This window comes from Ornithodoros turicata, chromosome 1, assembly GCF_037126465.1.
Source record: "Ornithodoros turicata isolate Travis chromosome 1, ASM3712646v1, whole genome shotgun sequence".
NCBI classification, from domain to species: domain Eukaryota; kingdom Metazoa; phylum Arthropoda; class Arachnida; order Ixodida; family Argasidae; genus Ornithodoros; species Ornithodoros turicata.
This window is the reverse complement of record NC_088201.1, coordinates 52,795,589-52,822,762: the sequence shown is the minus strand read 5'-3', so window position 1 is coordinate 52,822,762 and position 27,174 is coordinate 52,795,589. Positions and strand designations below refer to the sequence as shown.

At 46.3% G+C, this 27,174-nt stretch overlaps 1 protein-coding gene and 1 long non-coding RNA gene across 2 annotated transcripts in view; both read left to right on the top strand.

The window, feature by feature from the left end:
- The window catches only part of LOC135378256 (synaptogenesis protein syg-2-like), a 637,949-nt gene that overhangs the window by 319,916 nt on the left and 290,859 nt on the right, over positions 1-27,174 (top strand). The window contains exon 4 of the mRNA XM_064611235.1: positions 12,112-12,245. Coding sequence (XP_064467305.1) covers positions 12,112-12,245 — 134 coding nt within the window. The remainder of the gene's footprint in view (positions 1-12,111; positions 12,246-27,174) is intronic.
- Positions 3,551-4,081, top strand: LOC135398977 (uncharacterized). Its single transcript, XR_010424165.1, has 3 exons — positions 3,551-3,570; positions 3,685-3,779; positions 3,968-4,081. It is a non-coding gene; the product is annotated as an uncharacterized LOC135398977 (long non-coding RNA).

Genomic DNA, 27,174 nt, shown 5'->3' with positions numbered 1-27,174 from the left:
AACATTTTGGTTTGACTCTCTGGTTGAAACAGCGGTGGGCGTTGATGGGACTGCAATGTGATCCCCAGAACTTTCCGTCAAGGAACTGGGTCGCTTTGTGCACGAGTGACACTTGTAAATACACACATCGTCGTTGAAGGGAAGGTCGTAATCGTCGTGACTTATATTCACGCGTACTGGGAGGAAATGCTTGGCCCAGAAACCCGAGCAGGAAAGCTTCTGCTCCGTACTCGGAATGAGTCGGGTCCACACGTTGCACACATCCGACTTCCGCGGCATCATGCGGCATGTTCGGCACAGCACAGCCAACCGAGCATACCTCAACAATTTCGTGAACGACTTATACTTAGCTCATTTCACTTCATCCTCATCTCTCTCGTCGAATGTTACACATGCAATGGCGTAGGGTAGTGCTTCCCAGCGGTGACACAGTTATGTGATAACTAGGGATGTGCCAACCGAATCCGCGAATCCTCGAACCCACGGATCCTAGGCAGGAATTCGAGATTCGAGAATCCGAATCCCAGTGCCCAAAACGGCGAATCGAATCTTTCGAATCCACGAACCACGTCTGTTTGTTTGTTTTATTTTTAATTTGCGCCTCCGGAGTCCACCGAAACCCTCATTGACCGACGGGTGTTTGCTTGTTTCTTTCTTTACATTGCTCTGGACTGAAATTGTACAGGTGGGAACTGTTACAGAAAAAGTGCAAAAGTAATATGGTTTCGCTTTTGATTGTTGCTTAGTTTTATGGAAATAATTCAGACTCGAGAATCTATGTATTTCTTGTAGTCGATGAACGACACGTTAAATAAATAACGTTTAAGAATAACTGTATGGGTATATTGGAAGGGAGTTGCCTCAGGACAGAAGCCGCCGATATTTCGAACAGAGACTGTTCTTCTTCTGGGCACCGTCCTCATCATTGGCATGGTATTTAAAGGGTTAGGTGTGACGTGTTTAAAGGTTCATGCGAATTGTGGGTCAACAGCCCGGAGGGAAGAAAGGTTCCGTACGGGCTTCTACGGCCGGAGTGAATGGCTGATTTGTTAGAGTGTGGAGGGGATTATGTGAACGTTGGCACAACGTTCACATAACCCCCTCCACACTCGTTAATACGACATCCCCGCTTTATGACCCTTTTTCTCTGGAACCGTTACTTCCCAATGGACTCCGCATGCAACTATTGTTCGTTTATATGACATTTTGTTTATATGGCAGTGACCGGTACTTTCAGAACAACTAGGAGCGAACACGTGTATTTTACCCTCATTATTATGACCTTTGGTCTCCTGACCTATAATGGCCAAAATGCAGAAGCGCTTTCAGCGAGACTCGCGATGCCCTTGTCTGGCGTGATTAAAAGAGCAGTGTCCTTGTCGATATCATCATAGTGACCTGCTGCAGCCATACTACATTCATCGGCCATGTCTGAGAAGAAGCGCAAACGAACAGAGCCGATTGTCGGAATACAGAAGTGGATGGCGAATTACACTAAGCACATGTCTTTGTCAGACTGAGTGAAAAAAAAAAAAAAAAAGCGTTATTCATTCAAATGCTTTATTGTTCATATTCTGTTACCAGATTACGTAATTTTCTACTTTTCGAAGCTTACGTAACCGGCAAGGTATGATTCGCAATACGTGGTATTCGTTAATATGAGAATTCGCTTTATGACTAAAATCCGTGGGAACGGCCGTGGCCATATTAACGAGTTTCGACTGTAGATCGTTTTTGTAACATTCACAAAACACGAGCATAACCAGGGATCGGAACCGATATTTTTTTCGGTCCGGTTCGGGTTCGGGTTCAGGCATATTGGTTCGGTTCGGGTTTAGCTCCGCTGAACCGAAATTATCAGCTTGAACCGGTTCAGGTATATCGGTTCGGTTCAGGTTCGGCTCCGCTGCCTCGCCACGACCACTTGCTTCACAAGACGGAGCGTTCCTAGGGAAACGCACGAAGTTTTGCATAGTTTCGGGTTTCACTCTCTGCCTCTTCGTTGCACAAGATGGTCAGGGCATGCGAAGGGAGTAGCAGGGCTCTGATATATTATTGTATTGCACTGCCGGGGTCGTCTGCTGCAAACGAAAAGCGAAGTGCTGGAAGCCTTTTGGCAGAACCCGGTCAGGGCCCTCATTTGTTCCGGGAAAAAACTGGCGATACAATCACGAACTTTTACTCTCATCTGGCATCGTACAAAAAAAAAAAAAAAAAAATTATCAAAAAAAAAAAGGTCGGTCGATAGTACAATTAGGTATTTCACCTCTGAACCGATTACCAAACCGGTAACCGTATCAATTTTTTTCGGTTCCGTTTCGGTTCAGTTCAGGACAAGCAAAAAAAAATGTTCGGGTTCGATTGAAAATAACGTTTTTTCCGGTTTTCGGTTCGGGTTCAGTTCCGGTTCCGATCCCTGAGCATAGCACCTAAAGGGCATTAACAGGGTCCTCGTGTTGTGCGTTGCTGGAGAAACAAGGTCGGAGTGTGTACGACTATCTCTCATTCAGTTCGAGGCTAAAAGAAAAAAAAAAAAGAAAAACTCTCCCCGCGGAATGAAACATGCCTTTACATTGACACGAACACAAAAGGAACGGGACTCATCCGCGGCGCCGTTCGTGACATACGAGCGAAAGAAACAGCAATGTACGCTCTATCTTGAGAAAGCCTGGACGGTGGGCGACACGCAAAAACAAACAGGATACAGCGGCTCAAACTAGAGTCACTTGAACTTACTTAGTGACTCTAGCTCAAAATCAGCAACATGTAATTTTCTCAACAGACAATCACAATATATACGCAAGTCCGGGAAAACAAGGAGCAAAAAAACGTACGCCATATGCAGCGTGCCGACCGCGCCGCCGAGTGGCGGGAGCGGTAAGTTCTTCCGGGACTCGCGCTGTCGACCGGCGGGCAGTCGCATGGAAAGTTCCATTCCAGTGGCGTTGCGAACATCCAAAAACATTTGTTGTGTCATGGGGAGCGCGTTCACTAAGAAAAATGCTCCTCAGGGGACCGTGTTTTACTCGTTCGCTGGAAAGCCGTACGAAAAGGAACGGAGGTTGAAGTGGATAACTGCTGTGAACCGTGTCCAGTAAGTGTACCCGAAGAACCTGACTTTATTAGTTACGGTTGACGACATGCAGTGCTGACTCTGCTGTCGTTTTCAGGAAGAACGGCTCGCCGTGGGTACCCACAATCAAAAGCGTCATGTCCAACCACCACTTTGTGGACGGTGCCAGGTCAAACGACTCGAGGAGCCCCTCATACAGCACCTCGATCCTCCCTTCAGTGTATACGCGTACCTCGACCCCTTCAAGCGCACGTTACAAGAGGTTTGTCCACAGAAATAATTCTTCTGGCGCCTTCATGTTGTGACATTTGTGCCGTAAATTAGTGAGCGTGAGAAAAGTGTCACTTAGATAATCAGTTAGAATTGCTTGTAGGCTTGTACAAAGGGAGCATCCTAGCAGTTTGCCGTCAACGGCAGATGATGCAGCTGATGATGACGTGATGGACGTGCGCAGTGATCTCAGTGATCAATTGTATGGCATGACTACTAGCTGCTCCGTGAGTCACGTTCTTGTGGTGGAATATCATTAGCTTCATTAATCTTGAAGAATGCGCACCATTTCAAAATCATGCTGCAACCTTCACTGTTTGTTTTATTATTTTTATTTTCAGGTGTCAATGCAAACAGAAAGTAAGGAGTCTTCTCATCCTTACTCTGAGCCAGATATAGTCACCTGCTTCTTACTGGAAGGAAAGCAGAAACTCGGGTATAGGCACTCAATTCGTTTCATATTTCACCTTACTATAAGAGCAACCAAGCTACACGATTGTCGGTACGCTCCCTTGCTGCAGGTATATCAAGTTACACAGCACAAAACAGCTGAATATTACCCATTTTCATGCACTGTGACTCTATGTAAACGTTCGCATCAAATGGTACGATTTGCCTTTGCAGGCAAATCTCAGCAGCCCAAGGATTTATCGTGATGCAAGCTGTGGCACATCACATGGAAATTTGGATGCTGCTTGTGACCCCATCTGTGTGACATTGGAAGAGAAGAGGGAAGGGTTTCACGGATACAACAGCATAAAGGATCTGAGCAGTGGAAGAGCTGAAGATACACTAAAAAGCATCGCTGGAGTCTCCGTGGAAACATTTAACAGATTTCAGCCCTTCTCGGAGGCGTGAGCGAAAATTACGATGCAGTAACACTATGCTCCAGTAAGCTGCTAATTTTCCTCATGAAACTTCGTTTGAGCCTGACGTATTCAGCCCTAGCAGTGCTCTTTGCCGTGCACCGAACTACATGTTCAAGATATTTCATAGAGGTACTGGACGTGCTCCACTCCACTCCAGAAAAAGGATGTTGATTTATCGGTCAAGTAAGCGTACGGTTCAGAGGACAGTGCCAGACTGTTTCCGGCCGATGTACAAAAGCTGGCGTGTTATCCTGGACTGCACTGAAGTGTACTGTGCGCCCCCTCCCTCTGTTCATTAAAGGGTATTAATGTATATTAATGTACTCTATGTACAAAGGGAGGTACACCGTGAAGTTTGTTGGAATTACGCCAATTGGGCTTTGTCAAAGCTTTGTGTCAAAGCCAAGCAACGACAACACACGACGAGCAACAGTCTCTGTCTCTTACATAACGGTGGACAGTGGAGTTTTGAATCAACTTAGTCCTGGTGACACTGTGATGACGGACAAGGGGTTCCCGCAAATTCGGAATGAACTAGGAGCGCGAGGCGTGAACCTTGAGATGCCTCACTTTGCAAAGCCCAATGAGCTTTTTACGGCACAAGAAGTTCAAGACAACTACCACGTAGGCAGTGCACGCATTCATGTTGAACGGTGTATACAGAGAATCAAACTGTATAAAATATTGTCGGAGAAGCTAACTGCTGACATGCTTCCCAAGGCTGGGAAAATTATTGACATGTGCGCTGTGTTTGTGAACTTGCAGAAGCCCATAATTACGAGCAAAGCAAGCCCTATGACAGACACTCAAGGAAGTGCACAGAATTGTGGTGCTCCCATAATATGAAAGTGCTGTTCATTTCCTACACTGTGGATGCAATTACGTCAATAATGTAACTCGATATAGATGCACCGAGCAGGCAACGATCCGATGCAGACAGTGTTCTGCTAAGTGTGTTGAAAACATTTATTGTACTTGTATTGCATTGTTGCTTGTATCACAGATCTTCAGCCAAAATCAAAGTGTATGCTATAGCACATTATGGGTCGTCTGACAGTGCTCACGATAAAGAGCAGGCACAAAAATGTGTGAAATAAAACTGTTCAAGGTGAGGAACTGCTTCTGAAAGATACATGTCGTCCCTCCAGACTTCAGCACATACTTGTTCTCTGCTTGAATACACATAGAAATAGCACTTATTAAGACAGAGTACATACAGGGATAGCTGAACCTGGGTTTAGTACGGAGTGGTCTTCCTCAGTGTCAAATGCTGTGCTCCTTGAAATATGAGATAAGGGACATAAGATCTCTTATTATCGAGATCCACTATCTCCTTATTTGCCCTAGAATATGGACACTTAACTTCTAGGAGGGACCCAAGCAGCACACTGTACTGAAAGTCGAGTGCAATAGGGGTGGACGGGTAGGTGGAAGGCCTTGAACAGACCCTTGAAACTAAAGAACATTGATAAGACATATACCGTCCACCCCTATTGCACTCGACTTCCAGTACATTGTGCTGCTTGGGTAGAGTGTAGCAGGGGTGGACGGTATGCGTCTTACCAATGTTCTTAGTTTCACGAGTCTCTTCAATTTCTTCCACCTACTCATCCACCCCTATTGCACTCGACTTTCAGTACATTGTGCTGCTTGGGAACGCTTCGCCATCTCTGACAACAATCCCATCCGGTGTGCAAGATAGCCACGGCCGACACAGCAAAACATATGTCCCGTGTACCTCCACAGCACACTCATTAACCGTTTCAAATGTGATCAAGGCACATCATTCCATGCGCCGACCATAGTCAACTTGCTTGGAATAGAAATCTGCTTCGTTGAGAAATGATACAGCCAGTTGATCACCATCTTTGCGAGTTGTTAGTACCTTGTGAGGCCTCATATACTTACTGACAGACGAACTCTGCGTATGTCTTTCCAAAATTTCTGGTGTCTTCCCGGCTCCCTTGTTTTGGCCTCGATGTCATGTAGTTCACATTCAAATACAGCTGTGTCAGTCAGGTCGAAGAATTTAGTTTCCTCATCTAGGTTACCCACGCAGCTGTGCCCTCTTAACACCAGAGTCCCTTTCTCAGTTTCCTCTGTCCTGTAGCAATGAAAAAGGTTGTCTGTCCGCATGTGTAATAGTTGTGCATTCCACGCATCTGTCTTCCCTTTCTTCACCTCGAGCACATGTGGAACTGCTTGCTCCATGTTTATAATATTAGCCAGTGCGCTGTCCATGTGCAGCAGCTCGCACATTTCTTTCGCCACATTTCGAGGCTCGTTCTGTTCAGAAACACACGGTGCTGCACACAAAGAGGTGTTCTCGATGTCTTTTCCTAGGAAGAGTTCCAGTCGGCAACCTTTAGCGTACACCCCCATGCTCCTAGCCGATGGCTTGCCCCAGGCCTTTGCACGTGACGTACAGGAGTTCGGTCGCCCGTTGTTGATGAAATGGACGAGCGCAGTGACGTGTCTGCATGTGCCCGCGTCTCCCGTGCGGCAACCGCGTTCCGACCTCTCCACAATGTAGCTTCCTTCTTGTAACTACATAATGGTAATGCTACCGTGATGTTACACGTAAGGTTTGTCTGCGCAGTGTGGCGACATGTTGCACGTGCCGCAGGGTAGGACTGCGGATAATTTGGACGACCTGGGATGACCTGGGACGACGTGCGCCGGAAATCTCCGACACACGGTGCTGGGGAAGACAAGTTACACGACACCGACTAACAGGTCGAAAATGAAGGAAGTTCGACTTACCTCGACAAATACATCGTAGGGCAGTTTCGTCGATACGGGCGTCTGAGGGAGGCATTTTCCGTTTACATGCCATGTGCCGTCCCAGTTTGCAGTAACGTCACTCACGTGACCGCTCTTGTACAGTTTTAACCCTTTGTTGTTACTGTCACCGACGATAAACTTACGCAGGGTAAGTTAATGTTCTCAACGGTAAGCGCCATTAATATTCGTCCCGTCTACGGTGTACAGATTGTGGCGAGTTCGGAGCAGGCACAGAAGGAGGCAAGGAGCCCCGGAAGAACTGTGCCCCTCTCCCGATAGGGGAAGCGCATGTGGCGCCCCTACATTCGCTGCTCATGGCGTATGTGAGGAAGGACCTTAGAGAAGGACCAAGGTTAAGTGAAGTAAGAAGTCACAGAAGGTGTCTGAAGACCGGATGAATAGAAACAGAAGGGACGCTGATACAACGGACCTTCTCCGCGTAAGCGTATATATACGCGTATGCGCAACCACCTGCAGGCGGCCGCCATGTTAGTTTGGGAGAGATAAGCGGTTTCAGGGTTACGTTTTGGGGATACATACGGCGTTCTTCCGGAAAATTTAGAGAACCGCTGTTTTCAGACGCGCGACTTGTCGACCGCTCTCAGTTTCAATTTAAGGCACGAAGCGGTGGAAAAAAACTATGACCCCTCCCCACACCCTTCTCTCTGTTACTTCAGATAACTGGCGTGCAACTTCGCGGTTGTTATTTGCCGAAGCACCGAAATGGACACAGTGGGGAGAGGCCCACGACCTTCTTTCGCCGCTTCTTGCATTAACTTGACGGAAAATTGACAGGGGCGACATATTGCGCGTATCGCAACAACGATTTTCGCTATTTTATTCAGCTACTACCAGTGTAGTAGGAATGTATTTTGTGATCGAGTGGGATAAATCAGATACGCCTTCATGTTTCTGGCGAAAAAATATTACGTTCCCTTGGCGAATTTCGGAGTTCAATTCAATAAATTCAATTTCTGGATGTAGAAAATTGGTAAAAGAGCTTCGATGTCATGGCAAAATTTCGCGAAAAAAAAAAAAACACCGTTGACCACATAATTTTCGAGCAAGTCGATTTCTTGTTATATTTTGTGACACGTTTTGCGAAACGCCCTGTATAATGTTAGTTAAGCGCCATTTGAGCAAGCATGTAGTGCAGAGACTAGCACCAGCAAGGGGTATACTAAAGAGTATGTGTATTTCATGAGATTAGGAAGTTGTCGCTGCATATCAGCGGATACCTGCTTGAGATAAACTTGCAGCCATTGTCTGTAGAAGGTGAAGAGCAGGAGGCGTTGAAGACTGTCCTGACCAGCCAGCGTCTATGGCGATTCAGACGGAGTATTTTCGAGGATTTTCAATGCTATAGTAATTTTATCTGTCCAGCAGCTTCATCAACATCTCACTGTGTTATTTTCACGGAGGCTATGTGACATGTGGATTGTTCCTGGAGCATCCGGTCCCCTAGGGATTTCCATCATCGTGCGCAAGCCGTATGCATCTTCAGGGACATCACTTCCTCTGCGCAGTGATCCGTCGTGTGCCAATAGTAGTACGACCTTGTTAGTACAGCCTATGAAATTTGGTCTGATTTAGCCACGCGCTACTACCAGCCAGTTAGTTACTCATTATTTCTAGTCGCTAGAAAGAACGAGTCAGACTAAATAATAAGTAATAATAATAAATAAATAAATCAGACATAGATCGCAACGCAGATCGTAACAGTGTGCGTTTAGTAGAACACTTTAACGTAGTTTTCGGATACGCTTCGTTAGGTTTCGGAATGCGTTCACGCGTGCATAATGTTTGCACGGCGCACTATTATGTGCTAATAGGACACAAATCATCATCAGCAGCAGCAGCACCATCATCACTATTATGCACAATTGAAAAATACAAACGTGATAAACTCACTTCTGGCCTGCTGCTTGACATAGGGCCACGGAACTTGGTACCAAGCCCTTGCAAAAATGTTTCATGATTTTTTGTTGAAAAGTCAATGACTTTTGGCATCAGAGCCATCATAATTTCTGGTGAATCTTGTGACGAATTTCTGATGAATTTGTGTTTAAAATTGGCCGGTCTTTTCTGATGCATACTTGATGAGTGAGTTTCTCATTGGTTTATGATGCTTTTCTGGTAAGTTTTCAGTGATTTCCTAATTAGTATAGGTTTCTGATTAGTCTACGTGCATTTCTGATGACTTTATGTTGTGTGGCGATATTGCCTACACTGCATGTGTCCATGACATGTGACATGTCTTCTGTGTAGCTCCTGATGTCAACGCATCAGTAACAGCACAGGAAACATGTCACAGGCAATCCGAAATACACTGCAAATTGCTCACACGCAATGTGCCAAATGTATGATATACTCACGAGACTTGATTGCAGTTGTGTACTATTTATTTCTTTATTCATACATGGCTGCTGTTGAGCTCTAGAACAGTACGTAAAAATCTACTGTGTCCAGTATCCTGCAAAACAGTATAGAGCACTGATATATGTCGGTTCATTATAACAAGCGTTTTTGACACTCACTAGGTTAGCATAATCAGAAAAACTGCGAAAACGGCACAACAGCAGCCTTACCAAGAAGAACGCCGCGGCCGCTACTGCTGTTCAAGCTCCGATTGACCTTTCACACTTTACAATTGGTGTAGTCACAACGAAAAAGCTTTCACAACGTTCAGCTATGATAACAGTAACGTGAACACTAACCGTGGAAACGTCTGGAGGCGCCAGCTCCTCCGCTGATCCTGGGTCAGCGTCGCTACTCGAGGCACTACGCTTTGATGCCTTAGCAAGACGCGATCTTCGGTGCCCCATGGAGCCTACATGAAAATGCCAAGCACATAAAATTTACGTTGCTAAATGATTACACTACAATATGCACCTCCTCGTACGTACCGCAGTCGAGAAGCTCAGCGAGGGCCAGTGGTCTGTTTTCTCTTCATTTGACGCTGATGCGCTTCCCATGCAGTCTGTCGATGGCGTTTGTTTCTATCATTAGCAGGAAACTAACGGCAACGTCGGTTATGGCATATATAAGCATACACTGTCGAGGAAGAAATAATCAATAGATCTCTATATGTACGTACAACGTTGTATAAGTCTGATCACTCACTGTGTCTAGACAAGGCGCACGCCTCACTGTGAGGTGGCTATACTCACGGACCACAGGGAGCTTTATGTTTTGTTGGCCACATCCAATCTTGTATTTTCTCAGAGAAGATGACACATGACACTTGTGTTCCATGCAGGTTGCGACATATATCCCCTTCCTCTTCACGATACGTTCGCAACCTTCTTATCCTGTTTCTCTTCAAGTGCCTCCTAAGTCTCAAAAATGAACCCTCTAATTAATAGTAATCAAAACATCACGGTCATCACTCATACCTGCGAACATCAGGAGCAGCACTATGTGCAGTCGGGTTGGCGTTTCAATGTCCGTGTCTTCCGCGTACACAGTGTATGTCCTCTTAGCGTGAAAACTGTTCCGTGTAATCGACAATGTGTTGCACGGGGACCATTGTCATCGCACTGTCTTAGAGAGCGCACTAAAACACACGCAAATACTGCACAGAACGACTGCGCCTGCGGCGCCTGGTACGACAGGTACGCTATGTGATGCACGCAGCCGTGCACTAGATCCTTCCGATCGCTCAACACGTTTAAAAACGGGACCAATAAGTGAAACACGACACAGAAAGTTGTTATACGCGTTTTATTTGGACATATAAAGACTAGATTCATTCGCAGAAACAACAAAAACATTTTGCCGCTGAACTTAGCGCGCTGAAGTGATCCGGAACGGCAACAGTTGGGTATCTAGTGGCGGCCTTCTTCGTTGCACGCTTTTCCGAGGTGAGTTTGGGGGACCTGGCACAGAAGTTACACGATCCTTGCTACGTCAACCGAAGACAATACGAACTTGCTGCAACGCGTCCAATGGTCGAACTCCCAACTGTCACTCTCGCCTCTCACCCTCTCGCTCTCTCGGCTCTCGCCGTTTGAATGTTTGAATTTGTAGCCGTCGTGGCGCCTTCATGGTTCTGCATTGCATCAGCGTCTGCAGTTACCTTTCCCTTTTCTTTGCTTTTTCGTTTTCTTCCTTCTAATTATTTAACTTGGTTTTCGTCGCTGTTGAGGTGTATTTTTGACGTTTCGCTCAGCACACCCTTTTCCTCACCACAGACATTTTATAGCCTCAGCTGCTTTATTATAAATTTGACATTTTAACCACGGTCGCTGCTCTTTGTGGTAAAATTCACTTCGTGTAATTCAGCACGTAAGGAACTAGTGAAATTCAGGACGTCCTGCATTGAGCCTAATGATTTCACGCATCACGGACACAACAAAAATAGTGCGTACATCACTCATTAAAAAAGTTAATTTAAAAATTCTGTAAGGTTGTTGATGATAATGTGATGTCAATAGACCTTGCATTCCTGTTGCATTTTTGATGATTCATTAAAAACTCATCACAAACTCATCACAAACTCCAAAACCATTTTTCTCCAATGCTCCTAAAATTTTACTCAGCGAGCTACCATTCTCTGCAAAACTTGTCGAAGCTGGTGACACGCATTTTCCAAGGCTAACAAAACCTTGTACACTGATTGATAATGACGAGGACATTTGTATATTCCATCGCCGTAGTGTGCTCCTTATTTTGAACGCCACGTCACCTTAGGTAACTCCTGCAGAATCTATGCAACGTCCAACGGAATCTCAGCCGTGCAGAGGGTGAAAACAAAGGGCCTCAAAGGATAGGTATTTTTTTCATATTTTAAAATGTCACAGGTTTAGAGTCTGTTACGCGCGATTTCCTATAAAACCACCGGGGACTTGGTCCTAGTGACAAGTCGCAATGAATCCGGTGTTTCTCCATCTCTTCCCGATCGCACACTACCAAAATACAATTTACATTTTAGCACCCAAACCATGCACTCCCCTCCGCAGCAAGAACGTCTTTTATTGCTGATGGGCGATATTAGCTCATTTCCTATTTCTGATTAATACTTTTTATTACTTATTATATTTGTTTTTTCACTATAGTGCACATTTAGTCAGACATTTTCTCAGTGTGTGACGTCTCCACTTATCCTCGCTGCAGGTTGCATTTTTCGGTAGCCAGAGCGGCGCTTTCGCTACGAGATGCTCAGCCGGAGGATTCTGGCATATACCAGTGCGAAGTCCGTTTCGTGTCAGCAAAATCCAGATCGGCAACTGTGCGGCTACAAACAGTGGGTAAGTGTGAACAACAAAAATTTCCCTGACGCTAATAGTTCGCACAGATACCGCGTGTTGTTTTCTGTCACCTGCCTTAAATTACGATAAAGGCCAATAATCCAGTCATCAGGTGCGGGTAAATTGAAGTAAAAGCCTCAGGATGGGAGTCGCTGATAGTTTGAACAGAAACTGTTCTTCCACTGGGCGAGATCAAATTACTATATTGGCGCGTTAATTGCGATTGTGAATTCTCACCTGGGAGTGTCGCATTGAAAAATGTTGGTGCAGCTTCCGGAGCTTGTGGTGAGTAAACGCTCGGTCATTACACGCTACAGGACTGCAGTCTAGCTGTTCGACCGCAGGACTGCCATTTTGCAGTACCTTGTTTTGAAGCGTCGTTCACTAATTTTAACCATCGTTTGTAGATGCATAAAAAAGTAACAGGTTTCCGAAATAGTGAAGACAAGATGCGTGGATGCTGACAAATACCAGTGGCACGTGTCTTTAAATTAGTTATTATTTATTCCTTTATAATACGTCAAAGACCCCTCCATGAGCATTAAATGGCGATGTACTAAGTTAGTTTTTACAGTACTTTTTTCTTTTTTTGGCAGTGCATGCTAGAAGTGTGGAAATACTAGACATTAAGCAAGAAGTATACTACTAATAATAATATGACAAATAAGAAAGCAGAACTACAAACTATCCATACACGTCATCCAAATGATCACGAGGGCAGAAAGGGAGACAGTGACCCGAAGATCAGTTATTCCGTGTTTAACCAACACCTCCTAGATAGCACAAGGCCTGGGCCCCATACGTGACGCACGGAGGCCTGCGTGAGCTCTGCGAGCTGCTTCAAGCTTTTATCTTGTTCGCTCTTTCATTGACGTCATAGCAGCATCAAGAGCTGCAACTGTAGGCCTCCGTGCGTGACGTAGGGCGCAGGCCTTCTGCTTTCTAGGAGGTGTTGTTTGGTTTAACCGAGTGAGGATCTCTTATGGCAGCAATGCCACAGGGATGGCCATTCCAGACGAATTATTATGTAAAATAGTCATGTTTAACCCAATGGTCGCATTACTTTGTAAGCATGATCGAGGCAGCACTACATAAAAACTCTTTATGCAAGTCACTGTTATGATATATTCTGTGGAAAAGAGTGAGGGAAGCGACCTTATGACGATGAGACAAGGGAGGAAGGCCGGCTCTCTCTCACATGCACAAAAGAAAGGCTACCGTGCGGGGAATGATCACTAAGGACCGAACGGACTACTCGGCTTTGTACTGATTGAATTGTTTTGTGGTAGGTATTTTTGAAACGTGTCCCAAATAACAGATGTGTATTCCAAATTTTGGCTTGACAAATGCAGTATGCATATAATTTTTTTAAGTTGTCTTCGCAAGCATCCTAATGTCAGATTCGCATCGGCTACGATATGTGATACGTGACTGACCATGACATAGTGCTAGAAGATCGCGGTATTTATAGGCGGCAACATGTTCTAACACGGAACAGATCAAGACGCCAGTTAAACTACGCGTATTTAGGGTGACGCCGAGTAAGTCGATTGAACGGTTCGGTTGCAGCGGCTCGAACGCCCGTATAGAACGACAAATGTATGGAGTGAATATAGTTAGTATAGGGTTGATGATTCAAATACGGCGACTGTCGAAAAAGTCAGTGTTGATGAGTTGCCAACACTCCCATTCGAAAGAACACCCCTCCGATACGCTCGAAGCTGATACTAGCCACATCACGCTGACGACCCTCTCACCAACAGCCCCATATTCGTTCAGACGCACACGAGGGGTGCATATATTCACCCTCTCTACCTTTTTCAATCGTGCTGTGTTCCTGTTTCTGAGTTTCATTTTCCCCACTATACTACAGTGGTACCTGGAGGTAATTGAACTAGCTGTACAGATCAAATTTCGTCTTTTGAGACATTACACAGATGGAAAATACGGCTTAAACTTATTATCAGTTTCATCTGAAAGCGAGAGTAACGCAAAAAGTTCTTAAGTAATTGTATGTTTCCTCTCAGAAACACCTCCTTTTGTCAATATAGGATTAATTTCCGCGATAGGAGCGGGCCGCATCCAATTAAGACCAGGCTGCGATAGGAGCTCAATTAGCTCCATTTGTGTTGGTGGGCTTCTTTACGATCCCGTGCCCAACTTTCCGAAACAAAAAAATCGATTGTGTTCACAACATGGGCTCTCCAGGTCAATTCAGCAACCTGTTCAGAGGTTAAGCAATGCCGGTTAATTGCGATTTTGTTATATGACATGGTGTACAGTCATCTTGAAAGACAAAATGTTCGTCCAGAAGCGTTTCTTTCGTGGAAGAAAGCATTCCAGTTTCCACCGTTGTGATCTATTTCACCTCGTTCATCGTTCCTATCACAATTCGAACGCGTCTAACCTGCGGCTGTCATGCATTCCCAGACCACAATTATTACAGTCATGGAACGGACCAGACCAGGCCATGGTCATGATATTCACAGCACTACTTGAGGGGGAGCTGACCCGCGGCGCCCAGCGACGGCGTCAATGGCGTCCTTGAACTCCCCGCGCGGGTATATCTCCCTCCTGCAGAGGCAATCGTGCTATGCGCGACTTCGCGTCCAGGCGTGGTGGATGGCCAATGAGAACAGAAGAGGATGTGACGTCGTATTGCATGTGTTTCCTGCAGCATGGCAAGCGCAATGCAGTGGTCTAATATATTGCAGCGTGGTGTCACCGTGGCGGGTTGCGGTGACAGGAATACGTTGCTGAACGTGTTCGTGAATTCTTATTACTCTGCGCAAGAGTTACCTGTACATCAGGGGCAGCACTTCAACAAACAACAAATTGAAAAAAAAAAGAATAATAATAAATGAGCGTCGATTCCAGAAAAGCACGACCAATGTTGCCCATAGTAGCTGGGCACCTTTGCCACAGCGTCGACGGCTCTGCATAGCCATAGCCAAAGACGCTCGATATCCCGTGCGTTCACGTTTCACGACAAAAACACATGGGCGGGCTCGCGATCCCTCTCCGGCAAGTGGGAACCAGGCTATAGACACTCGGGACGGAATTCTGCACGCACTTGTTTGCCCATGTACTTGTTTCATTGATCGCAGCCAATATAGAAGTGAACGTCACTAAAACCGACTATGTGCGTCTGTTCGAAGGTCCAGAATTGATGTTTCTTCACCCAACCCAGCAGGGCCATCTTCCTTAGACTTTGTCAGCAGTAATCTATCTTCCCGAATGCCCCTGTTCAACGAGTACGATGGCCTATATGCGGTTATCCTTGCAGACGCACATCAGAGGCGTCATTGTTCACGACACATTGAAAGAACGAGAGTCAAAATACTTCGAAAGGAACACGGACATCGTGTACATGCCCGCCGACGCTTTCTGATCCATCAGCTGATGGCGTCTGGCTGGGGGATATCCCAGTTCGGGGCGAGAAAGGTCCGACACTGTGCCTGTTTGGCGCAGCACTATTATATTTCGAGTGCTCTCGTATAAACACAGCTGACTCATTAACGATACCTTACAGAATATCTTCGAGAACGTTGAGACGCTTCACTGAAGCGCTTGGCGCAATATTAGACGGATTAACGATGCAAGGCTCCTCCCTGAATGAAAGACGTCGTTACCTTAACGAAAGAAAGGTCAGGTAGCAAGCGAGCTGGTGGTGACGATTCATGACTTGAAAACCCGAGACAAGGTAGAGGACGATAACAGACAACACAACACGGTCTCAAACTCAGCTCAGAGGTGAGTTTGAGACCGTGTTGTGGTGTCTGTTTCAAGTCATGGGCTGTTACCAAGAAAGGAATGAAAAAGGGACGGGATTCATTTGGCTGCGTCATTCGTGATCTATGAGCGAACTGAACCGCAATTTCTACTCTCCTGTGTCTTCATTCCTTCTCCAGAAGCGCGTCAACGTGGAGAGGCTTGTCATTGGTTACCTCGAATGATTTACCCACTCATCGCTGGAGATCGTTCGAGGATACGTCAATGACATGGCGCTCCATTTTGCCATGCCTCTTCAGAAAGAGGCATGTGGGGAAGCGTAAATTGCGGTTTTGATCGCACCAACGAGGGGGTGCTGAGAAGTTCTCGGCCTGACAAGCAAGAACGCGGCCCACAGTCTTAAACCTTTATTAAATGCGATAGCATTTTTTAAAACCTATTTCTGAGACCGCGGTGTCCGCGTCGCGTCACGCTGCTCTCCGTCGTTTGTGTCTTTATTGGCACGCCGCTTCAGTAGGCAGATTTAGACGGATTGGCAGGGTTAGACGAGAATTTAGTAGATTGTAATATATTTACGATAACCGTTCCGAAAATATGATACGCCAAGCACCTGATTCCTTTGAAGTGGCTGACATCACGTTGCTGGTCTTGGATTTGAAACCTTCCTTTGTAGTATAGTGCGTGGGTTTCGGCGGGATTTAACCACGAAACCCCCCTCTGGCTACGCCACTGGGTGGTCGGGTTCGGACCCAGCACCTCTTAACCTCCCGCAAGAGCATGGCTACCACCAACGAGCGCACGCTTTTACCCACTCGAACATGCGCCGCTGGTCGCTCAGTTTCTGCACAGTACGTCTCACGTGATGTCGTCCACGTCGTTTGGCAACACGAACGTACGCGGAGTTACAGCGTAGGCGGTGTACTGCGACGCATTCGCGCAAGCAGAGAGTTCGCAGATGTGCTGGAGATGCTGCTGCGGGAGATGTTGCTACGCGGTGAACGAAAATGAGGAACGCAAGCGTCGTGGGACAAAGCGTGCCGCAATTACACTCGGCCTGATGTTCAGAAAAGCGCACCATAGAGTACAGTGACTACAACATGAAGTGAAAGCGTTTGCAGGCCCCTGTTTCTGTGCGCGAGGCGCATGGCAGCCAATGGTCGTGTTGCACCGAACGCAAATCGTGTACAGTCACAGCGCAGAACTTGTACAATTCGACATATTCACGTCGATGTTCAAAGCACTTCGCACATCGTTCCTGGAGCTTCTTTAGCCCTCGGAAAAAGAAATCGGACGTGTGCTTTCCGAAATCTATGCTTCGGTTGCTCCTATCACCTCCGAGTCTTCCGAGAATCTCATTCCTTTCAAACATTTTCACAGGTTTGGAAACAAAAACATAGTCCGATGGGACCATATCCGGCGAGTACGGCGGATGTTCAATTGATTCAAATCGCAAGTCCTTTATAACCTGTATTATCTCACCTGATTTGAGAGCCGGTGCATTGTCCTGCATGAGGAGAACGCCTTTCTGTATCTTCCCGTGTCGTTTTTTTTTTCTTTCAAAGCTTCCTGTACCCGGCGGAGCAAGCTAGAACAACTTTATTTGAATGATTATGATTTGGGAGTTTCATCATCACTAGCTAATATGGTGCATCAAATGGACCATCGCATCAGGAAAGATGTGTATGAGACCGATATAGTAATGTATAGCACCGCTTCACAATCACACACACACACACAAGTGAAAAGCGAAGTCTACTTGGCAAAATTTCTGTTCCGAAAACAGATTACGTATCAAATAAACCAGTTTTAAAGATTCACACTGCCTCTGCACCTAAGGAAGCCCCAGCGTTACTAACATCATGATGGCGTAGGCCTGGCACACCAATGGGAGCGCTGCGCAGGCGATTGTCTCCGAGCTCGTCTGCTTCCAGTTCGCACCGCAATTCACTAATGGTGTATTCGACTTCAGACCGCATCTTACTCCGACTTCAAGCCGGAGTAATCGTGCAGAAGCCGAACGCTGCAGGCTCGAACAGGAGAGCGGAGAGGGAATGTTAAAGGTACTGTAAAGCAGTAGACAAGCATGATATGCCGGTGATGTGACTAGAGACTTTGTTGCTTCTAAATACCATATGCGGTACCATACGACCGACAACGCGCTATAAATATTTTTAGTTTGCCATGAAAGATGCGGCGTAGTGGAGCGGTGCGACGCCTGGTGTCAAACAACCCCCTGTACAGCGGGCAACACTGAAAATTGGTATTACACACTATTACATCGGAACTTCGTTATTTTAGTAACCATCTTATTAGTTTTCCTGTTTACCTGTGCATTCTGAAGCCCCTGTTAACACTTTAACCTGTTAACCTCTGTGTTTGCGAAGTAACCCTGCGCTGGCCGCTGTTCGATGGAGGCTCTCCCTACTTCTCTGCTGCGCCTGCGCGCTCCTTCTGTTCGCGGCCTCTTTCGAACGAACAAACTCCCCTGTGAACAAACAAGTCCCGACGCTGTCTGGCTTCTTGAGCGTCTGCCACATTTTCTTCAACGGCTCAGCATTTCATTTCAGTTCGCTTATCCGTTTATCCTCAGATGTGGATCGTTGTGTGGATTGCAGGGGCGGATTTTATGATGGATTGTGATGAATTGTTATGTCGGGCCCAGTGTTATACGCATGCAATGTGGTTGCCGCCGTATGTGTCAGGAGTACGGATTCATTTCGAATACCTAGTACAGTGCTGCCCGTAATCTTTAATTGCAATTTTCTAATTAATTGCACCGTCCATTGGAATGAAACTTGCGCAGTTTTTGTCCTGGTGGCTTGGGCTATCGAATAGACACACTAAATGACATTTGATCGGTGCTGCTTTACAGTACCTTTAACTCACGTGGCTTCCGGTGTTTCCCTCGTGATCAACGCGACGACGACGCAAAATGCAGAACGTGGCAGGCATGGCGGAACAGAATCACTACTCAGGGGAAGCTGGAGCAGTCATGTGACCGGAACCCAACCCAGATTTCGCAACCGCTTCGACGGCGTTGCTAGCACTCTGGAGCACTCCGAGTTGGAGAAAGAGATCCAAATGAACCAGTCGAATGCAGCGAGAGCTCTCTATTTCGACCAGTCGAAGATAAAGCGTCGCTCCAGAGCACTCTAGAGCGATCAGAAACAACCAGTCGAAGATACCATAAGTGAAAACTCCTCTGTAAAAGTTCACTAGAGTAGTATGCTGCATTAACTGTTTCACCCTAGTGGAGATAGTCAGTCATCCAAAACACCTTCCTTGTCCCAGAAAACCGTGGCCATGACCTTTCCCGCTGAACGTCCAGTCTTGAATTTCTACGGCCTCGGAGAACCCGAGTACCGCCGTTCTATAGACTGTTCTTTTGTTTCAGGACCATAGTGATGCAATCATGTTTAATGAACTGTAAAAAGTCGCACAAGAAAAGGGTCGTTATATAGAACGCTCAAAATGCTGCAAAATCAAGTTGGAGACATCCATTCAGCGTTGTTTCTTACCCGCAGTCGAACATTTCTTCACCCATTTAGCTGACAGCGTCCGCGAACCCAAATCTTCATGAATCACACACCGAATGCGTTCTCCGGATATGCCTAAAGTATCGGCAATCGTTTTGAACCGAGATTCGCTGATCTGCCAAAATGAGGTCATCGACACAATCAACAATTTCCAGTGTGGACACCGTTGGAGGTCCCCCTGATCGTCCGGCGTGTTCGGCATCAAGATCCCCCGAAAGTTGGCACACCACATCTTCACGGTTGAGCATGATGGACACTCGTCACTCGATGTTTACATGATGCACTCATAGATTTCCCTTGAGTTGTCTTCTGCACGAACAGGAACTTCATGACAACCCGAAGTTCGACCTTTGAAAATATCACGTTTGTAGAGTACAAGGTTCTGTTGATACCCCACCAAAAACGAAAGCTTCGCGTTACAAACCTGCAATTTCTCTTCTTCATCTCGCCCTTTGTGTCTACGATGGCGAGACCGCTTTCGTATATCCGGAAGTTGGTCGGCCGACAACTTTTCAGCGCGCCCTCGTAGGTGGCGAACGACGCAAGAGTAGGATCCCTTTTCCTTTTGTATCGCTGTCATCCTTTATTTCGCGAGAAGAAATTTTTTGCACTTGAGGGCCTCTTTAAATGCTTGGACTATTCGTTTCCTGTAAAGCGTGCTTGATCTGTGTTGCTCATGAAGAGGTCGCCCTCTTTTCCCACGAAGGTCAATTGGAGGTAATTTTTTGAAGTAATTGAAGTAATTTCTTTCACAGTGCCCAAAAGTGCCTGTTTATGCAATCCGTGGTATCGAATACCTTTGTCCTCTCGGGACAGCATGCTGCCATGTTTTTTTCTTTTCATTTTTCAGGGACTGTATAACAGGGTCCGCCCTAACAGTCCCATAGCTGATTCTGTATTCTACTAAAACGTCAACCAAATAAATAAAGAAAGAAAGGTTTTGTGCCAGAAAGCACGAGGTCGCGAAATGAGCGACAGCAAATATTCATGAAAAAAAATCCCCTTTCTTAATATTTCCGTGAAAGGCCGTCTGTGTTGGTCAGTCATTAGTGGCAAAAATCGCGTTCGCCACATTGTAGACGATTACCCGTAACATGACCATCGATTTTTTTTTTCGCGCACCGGCAGTGGATTTCCTTGACGTCTTACGTTACACGCAGTCTTAACGTTTCTTTCCGACGCCGGTCACTATGGGAAGAAACTTGATAAACAGGGAATGTCCCACGTGCCCGTCTCAGCGTTGTGGTCGAGCCTGCCTAATGAAAGGGGGGGGGAGGGGGGTATATGCTCACAGATCTTCCTAGCAATCGTATGCATGGCCTAGCCTCGGGTGACCCCTAATATAAGGCCTCATGTTGTTATGGATTCCGACAGATAATGCTCTTGGGTATTGATGTGACCGTCTCGACCTTGTGCTTGATTATTACTTCTAACCACATTTCCGGCACGTGCGCAAGTGCCAGATGCGGTGTGGCAAGAAATGCGTTGTTTGTCATAAATGCGGTTACAGCGGAGGGAGCGCCCTTCATCTGCTGCAATGCTGTCGCATTTGGTACGCGTTTGGCAGTGCGTCAAAGAGCACAGTGATTTTTATGTTTCGCCACATTACCGCCAGCAATTGGGTAGAGTACCGCCCCTGCGATGAAACTCCTCAATCATCATCATTACAATAAGCTGGTTGTTGTTGTTCGGATTTGCAGGTCTCGGTAGCGTGCTAGTGCGCTGAGCGTGGGCGGACTCACCTTGCGTGTAAATGTAGTTCTGATTAATTATTAGTAACATGAGACGTCATTCTCTGAAATTTCTGCTAAGCATTTTTGCAAAGCAGTTTCTGCTTCTTGCTGTGAGTGTGTCGTTTCAGAGCCGTCGCTTGAATTTTCGGTATTAACTCATCGTAAAAAAAAAAAGGAAAAGAAAAAGATAAACGACGAAAACTCATAATTATCAGAAAATAATAAACGCCGAAAAACACCATTCTGAATACGCAAAGAAACAAACACCAAAAACCCGGAACCCTGTTTCTAAGTGAATATCGAGAAGGGCGGGCCGATGTCATTCTGGGACAATTAACGCAAATGCAAACTGTCGCAAAGCGGCGTATGCCTCCCATTTGCAGCAAATCAGGAGAGAGAAAGATGTCCTGCCCACATAAGTGAGGCCAGCAACGGCAAGCCGGTTTTCGTCAACACTACCGCCACCTCTCTTTAGAGTGTAGCCGAAACGCAGGAACGAATGTGTCCTGCCATGGAAACGCATAGAGTGCCCTGTTCACGTATTCACGCAGTCACCCATCGTGTCGGTCTCATCGGTGAAGAAGCAGATGCCGAGCCACCTATCCCGTGCAGGCTCTCCATACATAGATACCCGCACTTGCGTTGTGCTTGTGCCTGCATTGTGGACGGCGCACGGCCGGCTGTGCATTCGCTGGCTAAAAAGGAGCGCAGCTTGTGTAGCAGCTGGGAGCACACTTCAGTGGGTGTTCCCGACTTCCCAGCGAGGAAGTCGAGCACATTGTATGGTTGGGATATGGTGAACGAAGGATATTCTCGGGAAGCGCGGCGATTGTCCATTATCGGGACAGTAACGAGCTGTATTGTATCATTGCCCGGTTCCATGCACATGGGGGCCAGTTATAGGTTAATTAATATATTTGTAATGTGCGCCTCATTTTAAGACGGTTCAAATTTAAATGCTTTGTTTAGGTACTTCCGCATGTACGTTTACAAATGTTTGAAGTTTAAAAACATGGCATTTATTTACGCTGCAAATCAAGTGGTATCATGCCGTGAAACTACTCCGCGTGAAACTATTTGTCCTAGTGGAATGAAGGATGCCGTTACCTTGACATCAACATAAAAGGAACGGGGACGCTTTCCCTATCCATCTCCTTACCAAGAAGCGTTACAATGTGCAGAGGGCTCTGATTCGTCTTCTCAAACGATTTGCCACAATGATTGGAGAAATCGTTTGAAGATAGACCAGTGAGAGCCCGCTGCGCACTGTCGGCCTTCTTGAGTAGGAGAGGAAGAGGGAAAGCGTAAATTACGGTTTTCTTCTTTGACGCAACGGATGAAACCCGTTCGTTTTGTATCGCTGCCGTCGAAGTAATGGCATTTTCCGCGAAGGAGAAATTTTTGGACTTTAGTGCCCCTTAAAGGCGCTTGAGGCAATTAAGGAATTGGACAGTGATTAACTTTGGAGAGCATGTTGTCCACAGGGACAAGCGCGTGAAAGTTTGGGGGAGGGCAGAGGCTTCTCTGAGGAAGGCGGGCCCCCGATTGTGAACGTCGGTGTAGTATAGCCTCCGAAGTTGTATAGCTGAATGAGCTGTACACAGTACACCTTTCCTTTCAATACATATATATCCCCCCCCCCTCTTAAAAATGAACTTCACCGCATAGCATGCTCCTAGCCAACAATGATCACGAGTGACATCGTTCACTGTCCTGATTTGTTGAAAACGGGAGGCGTACGCCTTTTTGTGACACTTATGCAGAAATGTTAATTGTCACAAAAAGGCGTACGCCCCACGCTTTCCACAAATCAAGACTGATAGAGGTATCACTCTCTGCAATGGTTGGCCTTCGGCGTGCTATGTGGTAAAGTTCATTTTTAAGAGTGTAGAATGTGGCTTTCGAGAATTCGGCTCGGCAGTGTAGTCCATATACCGCGGTGTCTTCGTTTCGTTTTTCCCACTCGGAGAGCCCGTCCCTCTATATGCGCGTCCCAAAGACCGCAGCACAACACGCAGGGTGTTCGGTCAAGTTTACGCAAGTGTACCACTATATCTGGCGGGTGTGTTTTGAAGGAGTACTGTCATAGAGGCATCAAATCACAGCTCGAGAACTTTATTGAACGATATAATATACACGCTTCAAAAATCTGCAGACCCTTTGTTCACTCTTTTGAAAAACTTCGAGAAGAAGCAGCAGTACGGTGAGGGACACAAAGGCGTTCACGAACGTGCAACACTAAAAAAAAGGGGGAAAGACACAGGGTAGCCTGAAGCGCTCTCTAACTCGGTCCATGAATCACGGGGGAAAAGAGAAGCACTTGCAAGTGCAGCCGTATTTAGAAATATCAGTTATCTGAATGCTATGTGACGACGAGCAAATATGCTTAGCAAAATTAGTCCGCGTCAGTACGGCACCATGCATTCGAGAATTAAATTTAAGATCCATCTGGATCGAGAATTAATCTTATTCATCTCCTCTCAAAGTAATTTTGCAAGCTGAAGAAAAATGCAGAAACTGACTCGGATGCGTTGAATTCGTAGAACTACAAAAACCTAACGTCGTTCTTTCTTTTCTATTTCGAGTAGCAGGTGCGTTGTTTCAGAGTTTGTTTTCAGTGGAGGACCCACATTGGCTCGCCTTTATTATGCCTAGCTTTCGATAGGACATTGCACAACGTTCTCGGCCCAACACTGTTTGCCAACCACCATCGTGAGTGACATTAGGCCGACGTTGGTCCACGATGCAATGTCCGACAAAGTCGTTTGCCGATCAAAAACTGATCACCGGCCGATGGTCGGCAATCGGCAATTTCTTGGGTACAACTCGTAATAAGGGTTCCGACTTTTCGTGTTTTTTTCGATAAGCTCCGATAAACATCCTCTGGTATTTTTTTGTTTACTATTTTCGGATTTATCCGGCGAACTGCGATTCTCTTAAACGGCCCGGGTCTCGCATGGTCTGGCTGTTTCCTGTTTCAGAAATGAAGAGAATGCCCCACACGAGAATTCCGACTGAGCCCAATTAATAGAGACAGCCAAGTATAGCTCCCCATCGCAAATAGATCAATGCGTGGTAGCCTCCATCTAGCCTCTATTGCAGGGCCACTATATCATCGTCTCTCCCCTCCTTCTTTCACCCTCCCCTCCCCTTTTCTTCCTCGCCTCGGTGCACCGAGTCGCCACTCCAGAGCAGGCTGACCGCACCTTCCCCCTACATCACCCCACCCACCACCATCACCACGCAGGACCACTATTTCATTTCAAGGCCATTTGAGTCATTGGCAATTGCCTAAGCCAGGCAACACTGGGGATTCGAGGTGTCTTCAAGTGCCAGAGAAAACCTAGTGATTTGTATGTTTGGCTGGGTGACTTTCAACGTTAGCAGTGGAAAAGCATTCTGCAGAATTTCTGAGCATCTCACTTCGAAACAACATATTCAGCTACGTTTCTTTGTTTTCCAACGCTCGCTTCTGATTTCCCCGATAAGCTCCGGCAATCAATTCCTCGTGCTGCTCCAATCATTGAAAAGTTCGTAAAGCCCAGGATATTCAAATTTTTTAAAATTCCAATAAATGTCCCCCGATATTTGCCAAAAGAAAACCCCGAAAAGTCAGAACTCTACTTGTAACTCTACTTGTAATACATGCATGTGTTCTTTAGTCATTAAACGCTGACGCGGTATGTCGGCTGCGAATGTGCAAAGTCACGGTGAGAAACGAGACACGTGAACAGTATCATCTCCTCACAAGAACACCGGGATCACATGGAACTCTTATGTCTAATCTGCGTGGTTTGAGATTCATATGTTAGATATGACTCTAATGCGACTTGGTGAATACTTCGTGAGGATACTTCAGTATGACTCGGAGCAAATACAAGGCTGTCTAAACTCTAAAGGGTAATTTCGTATTGAAGCGAGCAGGGAAAAAAGTCATATTCGTAGTTAAGTTTCACCTATCAGCATGACAGCAGTCACTAAGCTGTCCTTTGTCTACCGATCACAGTACAGTTGGTTGCTGCATAAAGACAAATCTCAGAACGGGAAGGCTATTGATTGGGAAACAAAACGACACCCAAGGGGAACTGCAGTGTTGGAAATAGCTGTGGAGAAAGAATGTCATTAATGTTGGGTTCGGTCGCATGGCTAACTGTTGAGTAGGGTCAAAGCTGAATCAGGCGTTCTGCGTCTCGTTAATTTAGGCTGAGCTTGGTCTAGACTTCCACTAAATCATCGTAAAAAGAGAAATGTTAACGAGCAAGCGTTCGAACTTTCGTGGCACCACGGGTACTGACCAGAAGCTATATGGGAGCTCTTTTGTAATTGCAGTCGATAGAGCACCCGAAAAGCGCGCCGTGCACAATAATCTATGCATCAAAACCACACGGTTTCTCTAAATTCACCAGCGGCATGGCCGAGCGGGTTGAGGCGTCACGCTCGTTGGAGTTACCCAAGGTCGTGCTGAGGACTGGGAGGTGGTGAATTCGAATCCCACCCCTGGCTGTGCTGTCTGAGGTTTCCCCTGCGTTTTCCGAAGACTTTCCAGGCGAATGTCGGCACAGTTCTTCCTGAAGTGTGTCCAGGACGCATACTAACCGCCCCCCTGTCCCCCACTTCTTCCTGCTGTCCTTTCTCCATCTGTCCACATCTGTACGCCGCTGATACGGCACAGTTGCTCCGCGACGCTAACACGGAATAAATAAAAACAACTCCCTAGATTCGAACTTTAAACATTCGACTTCATTGGAGTACAGCGAGCCTAGCGTCAAACCGGCAAAACTATACCTTCATGCAGAGAATTCATCACGACGCATTAACAAAATGACTTCAACTAGGGGACTACTGACACTGCGCAAAGGCGTCACGTGGCTGTCAATATCACGTTCCGTATCCGGTGAACTGTCATATGTTGAACTTGTGTGATTGCCGGTTCAGCCTGCCTTTAGCAGGGCACTTGGTTGTGGTTGGAGTTGTCGCAAGGATTTTCGAGCTTGTTTTTCACCATTGTTTTGAACGTTCGACCGAATCATGAAAGCGTACTGCTCTTAATCAGTTGCGAATGCGACGAACCGCAACAGCAGTTGCAATTACTCGCCTCAGCGAAGTTTTGTGAGCAGCATTTCAAGAGCATCAGGACTTGATGACAGAGTGCAAAGCTTGCTGTTGAGTTCTTGGAACCTTCGCACAAAGAATCCAGGTGCAAACACGTGTGGCCTTAAAAGTGGATTTAACAAGGTTAGTATATTTTTTCAGCTCCAAGACTATCCGCTGGTAACCACGCAAGTCTATCTGATCATTTTTGTGCACACAATTTAGGGCTGCATTGTACGACCAAAGTGATATTCGTAGTGGTTGTGTGAGACGTATTAATTGTGACGAAAAGTAACCCTGCGACAGAAGGACGCACAGGCAACCACAGAAAATTCTCGTTTCGTTGTGTCTGTGATCCTCTGTCCCGGAGTTACTTTTTGTCATGTTTACCCAGAGAGCCTGCGCTTTCAGTCTTATCCACGTATGAATTGTTGTACAGCCGGTAACTCAAGCTGAATACCTGATGCCTTCACTTCATAAACACTGCACATGCGGCGAAATGAGGGACCAAATTAGATATGCGTGCTACGGTTCCTTTATTAACGCGTTAGCGTTACAAGCGGCGTTTCGAGGAAAAGCATCGGTGTCGATCAGTGTGCAAAACGTGAAGAGGGAAGTATGCCGCGTGAGAGAGGAGGAGGCAGGTGGAGAGTTGAGAGTAAGGGAAAATAGGTCACGCAGCGGCAGCGGTCTTAGCGTCTTGTCGACGCGCCATATACGCGTACGAGTCTGGGGGGTAAAGCGCCTATGGGCTGAATAGACGATTTCCGAAAATCCCAGTGCTCATTGCGTACATGTTGCATCCTGGGAGATTACTGGAATGAACTGTCCTTCACG